Source organism: Scyliorhinus canicula, chromosome 8 (genome assembly GCF_902713615.1).
Source record: "Scyliorhinus canicula chromosome 8, sScyCan1.1, whole genome shotgun sequence".
Taxonomy (NCBI): domain Eukaryota; kingdom Metazoa; phylum Chordata; class Chondrichthyes; order Carcharhiniformes; family Scyliorhinidae; genus Scyliorhinus; species Scyliorhinus canicula.
The window spans coordinates 111,706,569-111,723,446 of NC_052153.1; the positions used below are offsets into that span (position 1 = coordinate 111,706,569).

Genomic DNA, 16,878 nt, shown 5'->3' on the forward strand with positions numbered 1-16,878 from the left:
GAGGATGGCGCGTGCACATTAAGCTCAACGCCTTGCATAACCTGACCCATTGCCTCCACCGAGGATGCCACCCGTGCGGTGTCGGCCTGGGTTGCTGCCATGAGCGGCACCACTCCCTGCTCGTGGACGCGGTTCGACTCCTCTAACAGCGTCTGCAGAGTCTGGAAGACAGCCCTCATCCCGTCATTGTTTCCCTGGGTTTCTTGATGCATCGGCTGTGCGGGTGGGTTGAGAAAGTCCAGGAACTCGGAAAACGTCTGGAAGCCAGCTGCATGCTGGGCCTGGCCTGGCCTCCGCCAGTCCGGGCCCTCGGCTGCTCCGACCTCCGCCTGCTGTACCTGCTCAGCTGTGATGTGCGACCCAGACTGTGACCCAGGAGCCTCATTACTAAATAGGTGGCAGGTCCCCCAACAAGGTCCAGTGCCCTCTGCTCAAACGTGGTGAGGGGGCGCAGGATGGGCGAACCCCCTCCAGTCTTGTTCCACTCACGGGTGTTGTGAGCGGTCTTGTCCTGTTGGGGGAGGGGGCATAGGTAGATTATTACAATACGGCAGGTATCAGCAGGCCGATCAGATACTGGCACAGTTTGGGGGTCAAGTTGTAATAAGACCATTGCATCTCTCCACGGGGGCCAGAGCGCTGGGTCTGTGACTACTTAGTGAACCACCCTCAACTCACTCTGCCCCAATCCCCCTCCACCCCCCCTGCCGGGGGGGGAGGGGGGGGGGGGGAGGTGGGTGATTAAGTAAAGGGGGGAGGGATGGTTGTCACCTGGGGGCACCCTCTTGGCACTTACCCTGGCAGCCCTGGTGAGGTCGTGCATCTTCTTCCGACATTGGTCTGCAGAGCGAGGGGTCTGCCCCACAGCACTAACGGCAGCAGCAACCTCACGCCAGGCCTGGCGCACCGCGCTGGCAGGGTGGCGATGCCCTCTACGCGGGCAGATGATGCCCCTCCTCTGCTCAATTGATTCGAGCAGCATCTCCACGTCAGCCTCAACGAATCGCGGGGCTACTCTCCTGAGCTCCGACATCCTGGCCTAGTTTCTGTGCTCGCCCGCGCCCTTTTACAGCGTCGGGCGACGTCATGTGGGCGTGTTCGTGGCGTCGCCGCGTTCCGGCGTCATCGCGCACGTGATTGACGCGGCCCCGATCCTAGCCCATTTCCCGTACGTGAATACCTCGGGAAATGGGTCGTGTCGGGCCGTTGCAAAAGTCGGCCGTTTTCACGGCCACCTTCGCGATTTTCCTCGGGTGCGGAGAATCGCGCCCCTTATTTTTAAATAGTGAACCCTAGTTCAGGATTCTCCCTCAATGGGGAAACAGCCTCTATCCACCCTGCCAATATCCCTCAGATCTTATAGATTTCAATCAAGTTGCCTCTTACTCTTCTAAACTCCAACAGATACAAGTATAGCTTGTCTAACTTTTCCTCATAAGACTCCCTGCTCATTCCAGTACAACAATAGCCTGTCCAATCTTTCCTCATTAGACATTCCTCTCATTCCAAGTTTTAGTCTAGTAAACCTTCTCTGAACTTCTTCAATACAATTACATCCTCCCTTAAATAAGGAAGCCAATACTATACACAGTACTCCAAATGTGGTCCCACCCTGTATAACTGAAGCATAGTTGTCATATTTTTGTATTAAATTCCCCTCGCAATACACAATGGCATTCTGTTAGCTTTCCTAAGTAGTTGCCACTTCTTTTAATACCCTAGGATGAAGTCCATCAGGATCCGGGAACTTGTGAACCCTCAACTCCAACAGTTTATTCAGTACTACTTCCCTTGTATTTGTAATTTTCCTGAGTTCCTCCCTACCTATCGTTTCATAATTTATAGCTTGTATTCTCTATGATGAAGAGTGGTGCAAAATACCTGTTCAATTCATCTGCTTATTAATTCCCCAGACTTCTTTCGGACCAATACTCACTTTTTGTTTTTTAAACATCTACAGAAACTCTTACTGTCTGTTTTTATGTTTTTAGTTAGCCTTCCCTCATACTCTGATCTTTCCCTCCTTATTAATATTTAGTCATTCTTTACTGTTCTTTATATTTTGTTGACCCACCACCCAACTTTGCACAGTTACATGCTTTTTCTTTAAGCTTGATACCTTTCTGGTTAACTACCGATGGTAGATCCTCCCCTTGGATTTTTTTCTTTCCCTTTGGAATGTATCTATTCTGTGAGTTCGGCAATATCCCTTTACCTGACTGCTACTGCATCTCTATTGAGCTGTATTTTAACCTAATTTTCCAGTTCAATTTAGCTAGCTCTGCTTTCATGCTGTTATCTAAGATTAAAATACTAGTCTTGGACCCACGCTTCTCTCCCTCAAACTGGACGTAAAATTCAATCACTCCAGCTGCCCCTCAGATGCATGGAGACACCCATGGCTCTATGGGCGCCCTTAGGGAAGAGGAAGTTCTGGAGATCAACCTGGGGCCTGCCACCAAGGAAACTATGGCGGTCTCCAGTTCTTATGATTTCCCCACTTCCTGATACCGGCGCATCTCAAAGCCAGTGCGCAGAACAGGGTGGCACAGTAATGCCTGTGACACCGGTAAATTGGCCGGGGCTTTCCTGCTTCAAGTCCTACAGAGGGTGTCTGCCAAGAGCATCAAAGGCCACAGGGCGTGGAAAGTAGCAGGCTGCTTCCACCTCTGATATGCATCCTGGAGACACACCTAGACATAGCACTAGACCACGGAAGATCAAGAAGAGTGAGGAGCACTGAGTAGACACTGGTGAAGTCACTATCGGTAGTTGGGGGAATAGATATCTGTCACATTAAAATGTTCACCATTAAAACATCTCACACCTGATATATGTCAAACCTCTGTCGCATTAATCTTCATCAAGGACCTGCCTTCAACACCACCTCCAACTGTTCCCCCTTCACCTCCATGTGGCATGTGGTCACACCTCCCACCCACAGGCACAATGGTCCAAGATCAAAGCTCCCGATGCAGATGCCGTCATGAGGTTGGGTGTGAACGCCCTGTCAGCAGAAAGACAGGAGTGGGGGCATGTTGAGCTGATGGACACAGCCTCATCCTCGGAGAATCTGGAGATGATGATTGTCTCGCTGGTCCTCCTGGCACGTCAGATCCTCACCACTGTCTGTCCTCCATCGTCCGGTTCCTCCGTGGGCTCGTCCTCCAGCACCTCCTGGTCCACCTCCTCCTCCAGCGAGGCCACATGTCCCTCCTCCTCCTCTGCCGGCATGTCGCCCCACTGCTCTTCCAGATTGAGGAGGGCACAGCCGACCACCATAAAGTGGGAGACCCTCTGGGGGGTGTACTGCAGTGCCCCACCAGAGAGGTCCAGACATCGGAACTGCAGCAGCCCAATGCACTGCTCAATGACTGCACGGGTGGCAGCGTGGGCCTTCTTACAGGGGATCTCAGCCTCCATCTCAGGCCTCCGCACCGGCCTCATCAGCCATGTCCTCAGCAGATATTCCTTGTACCTCACGAGCCAACTTGCCAACCTGGGGTGGTCTTCGAAGACACCGGAGATCTTAGAGTTGCCAGAATGTAGCACACTCTCAGGGTAGCAGGCACACACACGCTTGATTTTGAGGTAGTATTAGCACACAATCTGAACATTCAGGGAGTGGAACCCCATCCTGTTAATATAGGGCATTCCTGGTGCTCGCAGGGTGGTATGTGTGACATCAATTGCCCCTAGACCTACAGCATCCCAGTAATGGCAATGAATCCTGCAGCCCCAGCATTTTGGTGGACCTGATCCAGGTTGAAGGTGATATAATGCCTGGGCATACAGAGCAACCTTTACCTCACGGATGCATCTGTGGGCTGGCAACTGCGATATGCCACACAGGTCCCCACTCGAGCTCTGGAATGACCTGGTGGCAGAGATGTTTAGGGCTGCAGTAACCTTCATGGCCTCCGGGAGTGGGTGTCGTCGTCCTCCATGGGCTGCTCTGTCTGCGAGGACTGGAACAGGTGCCGCACTGTCTCCCTGTTGAGTTGGAGTGTTTTGCGGTGTATGCTGTGCTTCAGCTCAGTGAAGGACCAACGATGCCTGCATAACTTGGGCCGTCGCTGGCCTTCCCTTCTGGCCCCCTCCTCAACCTGATAGGCGGCTGGGTCTTCAGGATGTGCGGTGGCCCCCTGCACATGTGGTGCCACCTCCAGCCTGCATTGCCGTTGCTGCCTTCTACAGCGTCTGCCCACCTCAGCTGCTAAAGCACAGCAAAGGCAGCTCCATGGGATCAATGCCAGCAAACATTTTTGTTCCTGGAAAGAATTGGAAAAGGAGAGAAACTGACAATGAGTTTGGGCTTCCATCCCGGGACCCTTAAATATCCCAAGCCTCCCCCACCCTCACCATGGCTATTCCCCCTTCTTTCAGAGCGCCATCCAGTGAGCAGGATGTGCTAGCTAACCTCACTCTGCACACTTATTTCCAATGAGATCAGGAACCCCTAGACCCCAGACATCTGCCGGGAACATTAGGGAGGACATGTTCAGCTGCCCTCTGCCCATCCTTGGCCGTTCGAGGATCCTCAGTGCTGAAGCCCAGCTCTTTAGTGTTTGAATGTTGGCAGCTGATCTGTGGTGCTGATACTCCGAGAGTTCAGGCTCACTGTTCAGGCATCAAAACTTTCTGGACGTACAGTGCAATCATCCTCTGAAACATGGCATGTGTTCCTCGAGGAGGCACTTGAGAGTTGAGGAGTGTGAAGTGCTATCATAACTAACAAGTCTAATTACTCATTTGAAATAGCCTTCAGTTGTGAAGCTAGAGGCTGCTCACAGTCAAAGAGAGTGAAATTGACTTTCAGGAGAGAAGCCACAGCAGGGCTCCATCATGGGAGAGTTTGCTAGGACAGGCAGGCGGCAGCTGTGGTTGTCCCTGTTATGGGTCTCCACAATATTTAAAGATGGCTTGAAGGCCTCACATGCGCAAAGCTCTTCACCTCCCCTGCTCAGGTTGACCCCTGACCTTCGAACGTTCCAGCCCCCCCTCACTCCCCCACACCCCCCACTCCCCCACCCACCCCCCCTCACTCCCCCACACCCCACCCCCGAGTACTCCGGCAGCAGCTGTGGTGATGTGGAGCTGCATGCCGGTAAATGGAAATGGCTACTCACCTCCTTAGGTCCCCTTGGTCGCTATTGCACCAGCTTCACAATTTTGTAAAGGAGTACTAAACGACACCCGCGTGACTTCCCCCTGGGAGTTGGATAACTTTGTTAATGAGTTTGAAATTAATGCAAATTAGGCTTAATGAGCTTCTCGACATTTTTCGGTGAGATCTGGAACTTGCCTTCAGGAACGGATTGTCTTAATTGTAAAATTGTACGTGCTGCACAAATCTTGATTTTGCCTTCTCCTGCTATTCACCCGGCATGCACGCATGCTGGTGCAAAACAATCACTAAATTGCGCCCTTTGACCCTTGGTGTAATGGTGAAGATGTGTAACCGATATTGGTGATAGTGTCAAAGATCTGTGGGATCATCTCATTTGTGAAGGTTTGGTCTATTATAATTTATGCTGAAGAAGTAATGGTGTCTGAATGGTATAAATTGGGCAAATCGTCTGCCCTCCCCTGTGATGAGTTTGGTGGTGAGGGAGCCAAACTCAGTGCAGGGGGAGTGATAGCAAGTGGAGATCCCAGTGCTTTCTGCCTCACACCCAATTAAGTAGATGTGGGAAGGCCTCTCACCCCACCTGTTGTACTTGCAGCAGCCACTGCCTCCCTGGTGGTTCTGCCGGTCAGTAGAGCCGCCAGCCTCTGATTGGTAGGCAGGACTTTCACCCAGAGGACCTTGATCCTGGAGATATGCCCACCGCTGGCCTTTTAAGTACCTGCGTGTAACAAGATACAGCGCTCCTTTCTGAAAAGAAGTGACATGGGAGTCAAACTGACTCTTCAGCTGGCAACTGAGACCCCTGTCACCGCCACAAGATTCCACTCTCTAGGCAGGATTTTCGTTCCCACATGATGATCTTACCATTCGGATAACATGTGCGTCAGGAACCCAAAAATGACAGCAGTGGGAGTCAGAGAACAATTTTGAAGGAGACCGTCAATTAAATGACCACCTCGGGAAGCTGGTCTCATTAAGTGTGGCAGCCGGCCTCCCAAACTTTAGTAGAATATGAAAATGATTTGCACTTCATCAAAGAACCAGGATGTAAAGAACCTGTCTACACGAGTACCTGTAGCTGTTTGTGTAGGTGGTTGTTGTTGCGTGTGTTGCATACTTGGAGTAGATCTGTGATGAGCTGTCATGGGCGGTATATGTATTATTGTAGTCCTCAAATAAATTGAACCTACTTATGGTTTACTAATCCTGCGTGTGTGATTGATCAGTCTGTGTAAAATAACCAGAAATGCAACAGGATAGGAGCCAGAGGAGGAGCTGCAGACAGGATTTGAAGCAATGTAGCTGCATGTACCAAAGACAGACGCTATGTGCGCGATTCTCCGGATTTGTTGCGCTCTCACTCAAGTGAAACGAGGCCAGTGAATAGGAGAGGCAGAAAACGAGAACTGCGCCAAGTGCTTGCAATCTGTTCGCTCCTGTAGGTGAAATCAGGATTTCGCTGTAGCATGGCGAGACACCAATTATCACCACTTAAGCCCTATTTCCATGCAATTAACGAGAGCCACACCATATCCAGCAGCCTCCTGTCATTCAGCGGCTTCCCCAGCAAGTGGTCACACTGGCACTGAGCAATACTCTTTTTGAAAATTGTGAATCTGGCAGGAGGGCTTCTCTGTGCCGAGGAGGTGAGTAGCCATCTTTGCTCACAGGCAAAGAGCCCAGGACCACTGGACTGGCCATCCCAGAGCTTGGGGGGGGATAGGGGACCCTCCGCAGGAGTGGGCCGCAATGGGGGGTTGGGGGGTCGGTGCTAGGGTTGGGGGGGGGGAGCAACTGCACATAGCACCATCATGCCAACCCCTGGATTGTGCGTACCAGTTCTGGAGGCAACCCTTGCCCCTGCCCGTCTGCCCCCACCACCCATAACCCACAATGACTGCCGAGGTCTCTGGTTATGCGGCTGTAGGCTATCACTAATAGGGAATTGGCAATAGTGGTTAAGTGAGCGCTTCACACAACCCAAACGGATCCCCGTGGGCGGGTGGGCCATGTAGAATGTGGGTGACATTGCCTAGTATCCCAATCACACCTTAATGCTTGGATACTGTGACTGAACACTATGGGAGGCAACACCACACACGCAGCAACCAACACCTGAACACCCAAGGGATGGGGCACAGCACTGGCGACATTCCCCACTTTTCCCATGGCTGCCCCCTCCCGCATGGCCTACCTATCCCCCACCCCCACCCCGTCCCCCCTCCTCTGGTGCCCTCAGTGATCCTCGATGTGCCTTGCCTTCCTAGCTCCACCACTATGTCTAGGTGTGACCCAGGATGCACATCAGAGGTGGAGGCAGCCAGCTGCTTCCCAAATCCCTTGCTCTTTGATGCCCCTGGCAAGCTTGCCCCAGCTCACTTGGCAGTGGCACATGCACAGCCATGTCACCCTGTCCCGTGTACTGTCTGCAAGACGTGGCCTCATCAGAGGGTGGAAGGCGGGGGAGCTGGTGGCCACCATTGCCACTCCATGCGATATGTCCAGGTTGGCACCCAGCGCTCCCTCCTCCTGCTCGGTGCCCATAGAGCCTGAAGTTCACCTTGTGATTGAGGGGCAGCTGAATTGCGCCCTGTGTATACATTGAAATCCTAGGACTCATAGTCCTCTATGGACAGTATTTCGCAGAATAGTGAATACCAGTGCCAAGGTATCCGGGTGGCACTATTAGTGCCAGGGTTCCAGCCTGGCCAGAGGCCAATCACCCAGGGGCCTCCGATTGCCTGGGAGACCCTCCACCCCCCCCCCCCCCCCCCCCACCACCCCAATTACCGGTACACCTGACTCTGTGGGGGGATCAGTAACAATCGGCGTTCGGCTGGTAGCTCCTCAGCGACGCCGATAGATGCCAGGTGGTCGTTCGATCCGGCATCTGCATGGTTAAGTGGCTTCTTAAACTCACTGGCTCCCACCCATTGTTGGCGGGATCCAGATTGCAATGTCTTATGAGATCTGGTTACATCTCATCAGGCGTAACGGCCATCAGGAATCACAGAGGAGGCCGCTCCCGGCATCTATCGGTCGCCACCTGTCCTGATTCCAGCGGGATGTGCCCGATAAATTGCGTCCATTGTTTTGCCATTTGGCCATATTGTAGGTGTAGGATGGCTGCCTGCCTGATCTGGATCAGGAGAAGGGTTTAGAGTGCAAACTGCAATATAAGAGTTTGTCAATTTCTCCTCGCACTAAGATTCTCAGGGTATTGTTTTCTTCTATCATTTTGTTTTGTAGCTGTGCATGAGATGTCGCTCTGTAATGTTGACTGTATCCTGGTTGGGCGCAGACAGGTCAATTATCCCTGGAAGGTAGGTTCATGATGGGGATTTCATCCGGTCTTATTTGTTCCCAATTATGTAATGACGATTGTTTTGTGCTGTATCTGCTGTACATTGATTGATACCTATTGTTATCTTTCTGCTTTTATTTGTTTGAGGCGAAATTTTGTAAAAATGGAATATCTCAATAAATAAATATTAAAAGAAATTACTGCTGCTGACCTTGTCATGCTGGGGTAAGGTCAAAATCATATAAGCCAGTAATCATAATCGTAAAAAGCAAGGTACTGTGGAAATCTGAAATAGAAGCAAGAAATATCGGAAATATTCAGCAGTATCTGTGTGGAGAGAAATAAAGTTAATGGCTGAGAATTTTCCAACATGACTCAAGTCCTGATGATGGGATCATATGTGGATCCCAAGCCTGCACGGGCAGCCATCATCCTGACAACGACCAATTAAGAGGCCCCCACCTGGCCTGATGCCCAATGAAGGTCAGCAGGCTGGCTCTCCATGCTAATGACCCAGCAGAGGACTGACATCTCTGCAGCCTCGGCAACTCTCAAAGGGAAGGTGAAAACTTTCTTCCTCTGTCAGAGCCAGGGAGGCCCCACTGATTCGAGAAGAAAGGCCTTCAGTGGTGGTTTTGGGGTCACAAGGGTGGCCATTTTCACATGGGTGGTTATTGCCTCTGGGAGCCCCTTCCTGGCACCATGGAGCCTCTAGTTCCTCTGCAACCCCCCCCCCCCCCCCAGGAAGCCATTGGAAGGCTAGCTCCATACAGTTGGTGGCCTCTCCATTCCCCAGGGTGAGGGGGGTGAGAGGGGGAGGGGGGGGGGGGGGGGAATGCTGCTCTGCCTCTGGGAAAATGGCCAGCAAGTGGTCCATTAATTATGTAAATTGGTCAACTTCCTTCAAGTGGTGGGCAGCAGCAGGATCGTGTAGGAGAGCCCTCCTGATCCAACTCCACCTGCTGGCCAACATGCAGCGACTGACAAAATCCCATCCAATGTTTCAAGTCTGTTAACTGTTGAATATTTCCAGCATTTCTGTTTTTATTCATAATGATACTCTTGGAAAGCATACATGCAGCCAGGTCAGACTGAACAGCAATATACACTTGCCTGTAATTGTAAATGAAAAAGTGATCATATGTGTGTTAACTGTTGTCCCTTAAGCATAATTTTAGAATACCCGGTATAGGGTATATTTGCCTGTTTTCGACAGACCAAAACTTAGTATTATATGTAGCACTGGCTGTACGATGCTATTCCTTCAGCTAACCCTGTTCTTTTTTTAATCATATTATCTCTTTGTTGTAGTCAATGTAATAGTTGGACTGCCATTCTTTTAAGCAATGAACAATGTCTGGAAGCAAATTCAAGGCAATAATTCAATCTCAGGTTGTGCTGACTCACGAAAACTGATCTTGTTACACACACGGTTTTGAATGTCATCAGAGCTGCTTATTGAATTGCACTGCCAGTCATGTTATCCTCTGTCAGTTTTAGCAGGCACAATGGCCCCAATATTTACAGGGAGATGAAAGGGGAGGAGGGTGGGGAAGAGGCCAGAAAAAGGCTGAGGAACATGGCAAGACCAAGGATGTGGAGGACCTGCCAAATGTAAGCGCAGACCCTCATTATTATTTATGTGTTCTCTGATGGCAGGTAATGGCAAAACAGGCTGAAAAAACTGACAGTCTAGCAGTGGCTTGGGTGGATTAACAGGGGCAGGGGAGAGGGGCTATGTATAATGGTCGGAGTGTATGCTAGCTAATATTTCTAGTGAGAAGTCCTACAACACCAGGTTAAAGTCCAACAGGTTTGTTTCAAATCACTAGCTTTCAGAGCACAGCTCCTTGCTCAGGTGAGTGACGAGGTGGGTTCCACGACTACATATATAGACAAAGTCAATGATGCAAGATGATACATCGAATGTGAGTCTTTGCAGTTAATTAAGTCTTTACAGGTCCTGACAGAGTGACTGAAGAGAGAAATAATCACAGGTTAATCACAGGTGAATTGTCTCAAGCCAGAACAGTTGGTAGGATTTCACAAGCACAGACCAGATAGTGGGGGGTGAATGTAATGAGACATGAATCCAAGGTCCCAGTTAAGGCCGTACTCACATGTGCGGAACTTGGCTATAAGTTTCTGCTCGGCGATTCTGCATTGTCGTGTGTTCTGAAGGCTGCCCTGGAGAACGCTTACGCGAAGATCCGGGGCTGAATGCCCTTGACTGCTGAAGTGTTCCCTGACTGGAAGGGAACATTCCTGCCTGGAGATTGTGGGACAATGTCAATTCATCCATTGTCGAAGCGTCTGCATGGCCTCGCCAATGTACCATGCTTCTGGACATCCTTTCCTGCAGTGTATGAGGTAGACAATGTTGGCCGAGTCACATGAGCATGTACCGCGTAACTGGTGGTGGTGTTCTCACATGTATATTTCTAGAACAGACGTTTCCCAACACCTTTGCTAACTGCTTTAAAATGAGATTTTTAATGTTTAAATGTATCACTTAACTTTTTAATTCCTTTCTCACACCCAGATATGTACGAAGCAGATGAAGCACGTGCTTGCATCTATTTCCATTGCTGGCTTTTCCGGATGCCAGAGGCTATAACTTGAGGGGTGCCACTTCAAATCAAGCATGACTGACCCAGGAGATTCTCCCACACTTACTGCCTGCCATTGGCAATACTTTGCAATTTGGTGAAGTTCTGAGGTCAGATCATACTGCAGTTCTTGATCTCTTCTAATCCTGAAATGGCCAAAACTCTGATTTTGCAATATTTTCATAAAGAATATTCTGTAGATAATCAACCTGTTTGGCTGCGTTATGAATTCACTTTCAGTGGTCATCAAATCCAGGAGTGGAATTGAACCCTGAGCTTCTGGCTCAGAGGCAGGGCCACAATTGTTCCTCATTATCCACATGGGTCATTGGTATGAATTATGTTTGATGTTGTATCTAAGTAGCAAGGGTGGAGTTGAACTTGAAGAATTGTGGGGGGCGGGGAGAGTGGGAGCGTAGAGTCCAGTTGATTTACCACAGCAGAGCCACAACCAGCGATTGGCAACATTAGTGCTGTCCTTACAGCAGAGAAGGTTAAGGGCAAATTTGTTCGAGGTGTTCAAAATGATGAAGGAGTTTTGATAGGATGGAACTGTTTTCAATTGTAGAAGTGTAAGTAACCAGGGGCAGATATATAAAGGCAAGCAGAAAAGGAACCAGAGGTAAAATTAGGAAAAAATGCTTCATGTGATGTGTTGTTATAATGCATTGCATGAAATGACGGTGGAAACAGATTCAGTAATAACTTTGAAAAGATAATTTGATAACTGCTTGAAAAGGATGAACTTGCACGAATATGGGGGAAGAGCAAGGGAGTGGAACCTATTTCCAATAGACTGCATATACCCAATGGGCCGAGTGGCCTCTTATCTGCATTTTATGATGGTTCTCACCATATTATCCAATGCTGAACTGCCATCAATAAATCTCTATAGTGAAGAAGGAGGTCCTCACCAACCGTCCAAAAGAGTACCCCACCTAGGCCCATTCCCCTATCCCTGTAACTCCTTAACATAAGAACATAAGAACTAGGAGCAGGAGTAGGCCATCTGCCCCCTCGAGCCTGCTCCGCCATTCAATTAGATCATGGCTGATCTTTTGTGGACTCAGCTCCACTTTCCGGCCCGAACACCATAACCCTTAATCCCTTTATTCTTCAAAAAACTATCTATCTTTACCTTAAAAACATGTAATGAAGGAGCCTCAACTGCTTCACTGGGCAAGGAATTCCATAGATTCACAACCCTTTGGGTGAAGAAGTTCCTCCTAAACTCAGTCCTAACCTCATCTAACCTGCACATCTTGGACTAAGGGGCAATTTAATATGGCCAATCCACCTAACCCGCAGATCTTGGACTAAGGGGCAATTTAATATGGCCAATCCACCTAACCCGCACATCTTGGACTAAGGGGCAATTTAATATGGCCAATCCACCTAACCTGCACATCTTGGACTAAGGGGCAATTTAATATGGCCAATCCACCTACCCTGCACATCTTGGACTAAGGGGCAATTTAATATGGCCAATCCACCTATCCTGCACATCTTGTAAGTTACCCATTGGAATGAAGTGTGCATGGTGGAAAGTGTAAGATCAATGCAGAAGAGCACATGAATCGATATTTTATTGTATTTGTCTGCTGGTATTCCCTTTTTGGTTATAATAATTCCATCAGGAGCACTCGCAGGAGCGAGGCTGCATGATGGTCAAACTGGCAATATGTTGGAATGGGAAGGATGCATTCATTTTAGACACAACATGAATGTGGGCCGGGCTGCCCCGCCTGCCTTAACTGGGGCAGAAAGAAATGGCGAGTGTGGGATTTTGCACAAATATTTCCGCGGGGCATTTGCACGTCATGACCCACAGTGGTGTCACCACCCGTGCAGCAGTCTCGGGGAAGAAGCTTGCCTGAACACAGCATTCATTCCCCTGTGTGACCGCTTGCTTATTTTTGGAGGCTGCATCCGGGTTTGCACCTGTTGAATTGGAGCCAATCGGCATCGGATAATAAGAACAATAATAATGTCAGGATTGTTCCTGGCACCGCCAGTGTGGATTGCACGAAGGGTGAATGGTTCCTTTAAAGGTTCACATCCTCCCGCCGCAGTAATTTGAGAGGGTTGAGAAACAGCCGGTTCTGGATGGAGGACATTGAATAGCTCTCCTTCCTGTGGGTGTGGGATCTTGCCGTGCTGCCAGGTGAGGTGCTGCTCAGAGATACAGAAGCAGCGACAGGCGGGCAGCTGGGACTGAAGGAAGCAGCGCTGGACACTGCAGCAAGCTCTGTCTCAGTGAGACAGGGGAAGCTGAGACTTGCTGAAGTAAAGCCATCTCACAGCCCTGCCCCTCAGTGGGCATGTGGGACTCGGCTGCAGTCCAGATAACATGGCCACAGCCCAGTAGTCTTCATTTCCCCACTTATTCAACCTCTGTGACCTTGGGCAGCCCACCTGACTGCAGCTTCCACACACAAAGTGCAGCATCTATTATTTAAATCTGCTGCCTGATGGAGAGAGCTCCCAGGTGTAAAGCCAGCTCCAATTTCATTCCAGTGGAAATCCGCCCAGACTAACCAGCTCCTGGTTCCGAGGTGGGCTCCCGGCCCCAGTACATGTTGGGATGGTCCTGTATTTTAAATCGTGTTTTAATCATGACTCTGTGAAAACCGCGAGCGAGCAGAATACTGCTGTCAGTTCTCCGGAAACAGGAGCTGGGTGAGTTCCAGCAGAGACTGGTGACCCTGGGAGACAGGAGGTTGTTCTAAATCCATTAGCCTAATGCTCCCATCTGTTTGCGAGTGGGTGAGCAGGGAGATGTTGGCAGCAGCCAGGCCGGTTGGTTGGCTGTGGCTCGGTAACCTCCTCTCTCTCTCTCTCCACGCCCCAGGCGGGGCGCTGTGGGCGGGCTTCCACACTCAGGAAAGGGACTGAGAGGCCGAGCTGAGGATTCCAGTGCGGTTCCAGTGGGCTGAGCCCGCTCTGCTCACAGCTCTGCTGCCTGTCCCCCAGCTCCCTGACTGACTGCCCGCTCTCTGCGCACACATTCCCGGAACAAGGAGACCTTCATTCACACCCTCCGGCTGAGCAATTGGGAAAAGTGCCTTTCAGCAGGAGCATGTCCGATTCGGATGATATAAGTGAGTTTGGATTCATCGTTGACAGGATCTCCAAAGGTGAGGTAAGTGCTGCTCCTGGGTGTGTGTGTGTCCAGTCTGAGCTCTCTCCATATTCTGCTGTGTGAATCCATCCTTCTCCCAGTGTGAGGGCTGCAGCCAGCACGGGAGGCTCGGGGTGTTATTGCCAGGCAGCCTGGCCGCTCTGACTGCCCTCTCTCACTGTCTGTCTCTTCCCGCCTCACCTGCTGCCTCACACCAGCTGTTGCTGGCGGAGGTATCCATCACACCAATGGATCCCTTTGTAAATCCGCTTCAGTTGGATTGGATGCGGGTGTTGGAGCAGCTTCAGCTGCCGTGTGGAGACGGACAATCCCCGAGCTCCCTCCATTCCGCCTCCTTCACCCCATCCCAGGTCTGAGCAGCCGCTCAGTCCGGAACTTGTTCTCTAACTAAATGGTGGCTCAGTCAGATCGGGCCGATCCAAAATAAGGGATTTGCGTTAATACCTACAACCTTAAGTAATGGTTTCCATGGCGACCTTTCCTTCAGCTCAATTGCCTTTCTGTCAAGTTTAGTTGCTACAGTACTGGGACCGGGCTCCCTCCTTCCTTCCCGTTTAAAACACCATACAGACTGGACTTTCCCGCTGGCCCATATTTCAATGTCTAATAAGTGGCATGAACCACGGTCAAAATCTCCACCATGTCGGTTAAAACACACAAAGGTGCGACTGGTAACTTCCTGAAGTAGTGTGAGGTGAGATATTTGCAGAATTGAGACATACACGGACACACACACACACACACTCCCGCACACAGACACAGACTCACACATAGGCACAGACTCACACATAGGCACAGACTCACACAGACACTCACACAAAGGCACACACACACACACATTCAAACATAGACAGACATAGACTCACACAGGCACACACAAACAGACTCACACGCAGACACGGGCTCACACATAGGCACACACAGATACAGACTCACACAGGCACCCACAGACACAGACTCACACATAGGTGCACACTCAGACTTACACAGACACAGACTCACACACACACAGACTCACACAGGCTCACACACAGACTCACACATAGGCAGACACAGACTCACACAGGCACACACAGACATAGACACTCACAGACACAGACTCACACATAGGCAGACACAGACTCACACAGGCACATACAGACACAGACTCACACAGGCACACACAGACACAGACTCCCACATAGGCACACACAGACACAGACTCACACATAGGCACACACAGACACAGACTCACACAGGCACACACAGACACACACACAGACACAGACTCACACAGGCACACACACAGGCACACAGAGACACAGGCTCACACAGGCACACACAAACACAGACTCACACATAGGCACACACAGACTCACACATAGACACACACAGACTCACACATAGGCAGACACAGACACACAAGCACACACAGACACAGACTCACACATAGGCACACACAGATACAGACTCACACAGACACAGACTCACACATAGGCACACACAGACACACACACACATGCACACACAGACACAGACTCACACACAGGCACACACAGACACATACTCACACAGACACACACATGGGGACACAGACTCACACAGACTCACACATAGACACACACAGACACAGACTCACATGGGCACACATAGGCAGACACAGACTCACACATAGGCACACACACATATAGACGCAAACACATAGACACACACACACACAGACTTACACACACACAGGCAGCCACCCACAAACATCTACACACACATACATGGGCACACAGAGGCACACAGACTCACGCACAGACACACAGGTACATTTAGACACACACATAGACACACGCATACGCACACAAATAGAGTCACACAGACACACACTTAGGCACATGGACATACTTAGACACGCACACATACACACACACACACGCACACATAGGCCCACAGGCACGTATGGACACACGCATAGAGAGACACACTTCGACACACATACACCGAGACTCACATACACACGTAGACACATAAACACGCATGTACAACACATACATAGACTCACACAAAAACATAGGACCTATTTATCTCTACTGTAGTTTCTCATCGGCCAGTGACATAGTTGAGTATTCCTCTAGCAGTCATACACTGGCTACTTACTGTCTTGTGCTCCTTCACAATGTGATAATGGGGTAGATTTTGCAATCTTTTCTTGTTGCCGTGATGTTCAGCACCGAGTGAATCATTTCTCAATGCCTTGTTATTGTTTATGTGGACCAATTTATTGAAAGAAAAACACTTCTCTACAGTTGAAATATCGATGTGGGTGTAAAAACACCTGTCTGCATTCTGTGAGTTTTCAGAAGTTTTTACTATGAGAGTGTCCGGAGTGTTGTTGAATTGCAGCATTAGGTGTGGATGAACGTCTCTCCCCTTTTTTGCAGGTTCCCATTAAAAACATCGAACGCGAGCTGATCTGCCCATCCTGTAAGGAGCTCTTCACTCACCCCTTGATCCTGCCCTGCCAGCACAGCGTCTGTCACAAATGCGCCAAAGAGTTGCTGCTGTCCCGGGAGGATGCGTTTGCAGAGCCGGACTCGGAGTTCTCTAACCCGGCCACACCTATCGGCAGCCCCAGGGTCCGCCGCCTCTCCTCGGCCAGTGTCGAGAGGATCGACAGGCTCACCAGGACGGGTAGGTGTCATTTCCCGCCACTACCGACAGCGAC

The 16,878-nt window shown here is 50.2% G+C and overlaps 1 protein-coding gene across 5 annotated transcripts in view; it reads left to right on the forward strand.

The window, feature by feature from the left end:
* The first annotated feature begins 13,704 nt into the window (after positions 1 to 13,704).
* The window catches only part of trim36 (tripartite motif containing 36), a 122,211-nt gene continuing 119,037 nt past the window's right edge, over positions 13,705 to 16,878 (forward strand). For 2 of the 5 annotated variants that reach the window (XM_038805069.1, XM_038805070.1), the window contains exons 1-2: positions 13,705 to 14,186; positions 16,595 to 16,844. In XM_038805069.1, the coding sequence (XP_038660997.1) occupies positions 14,124 to 14,186; positions 16,595 to 16,844 (313 nt within the window). In that variant the 5' untranslated portion in view covers positions 13,705 to 14,123. The remainder of the gene's footprint in view (positions 14,187 to 16,594; positions 16,845 to 16,878) is intronic. The other 3 variants (XM_038805071.1, XM_038805072.1, XM_038805073.1) reach the window with 3 other exon arrangements.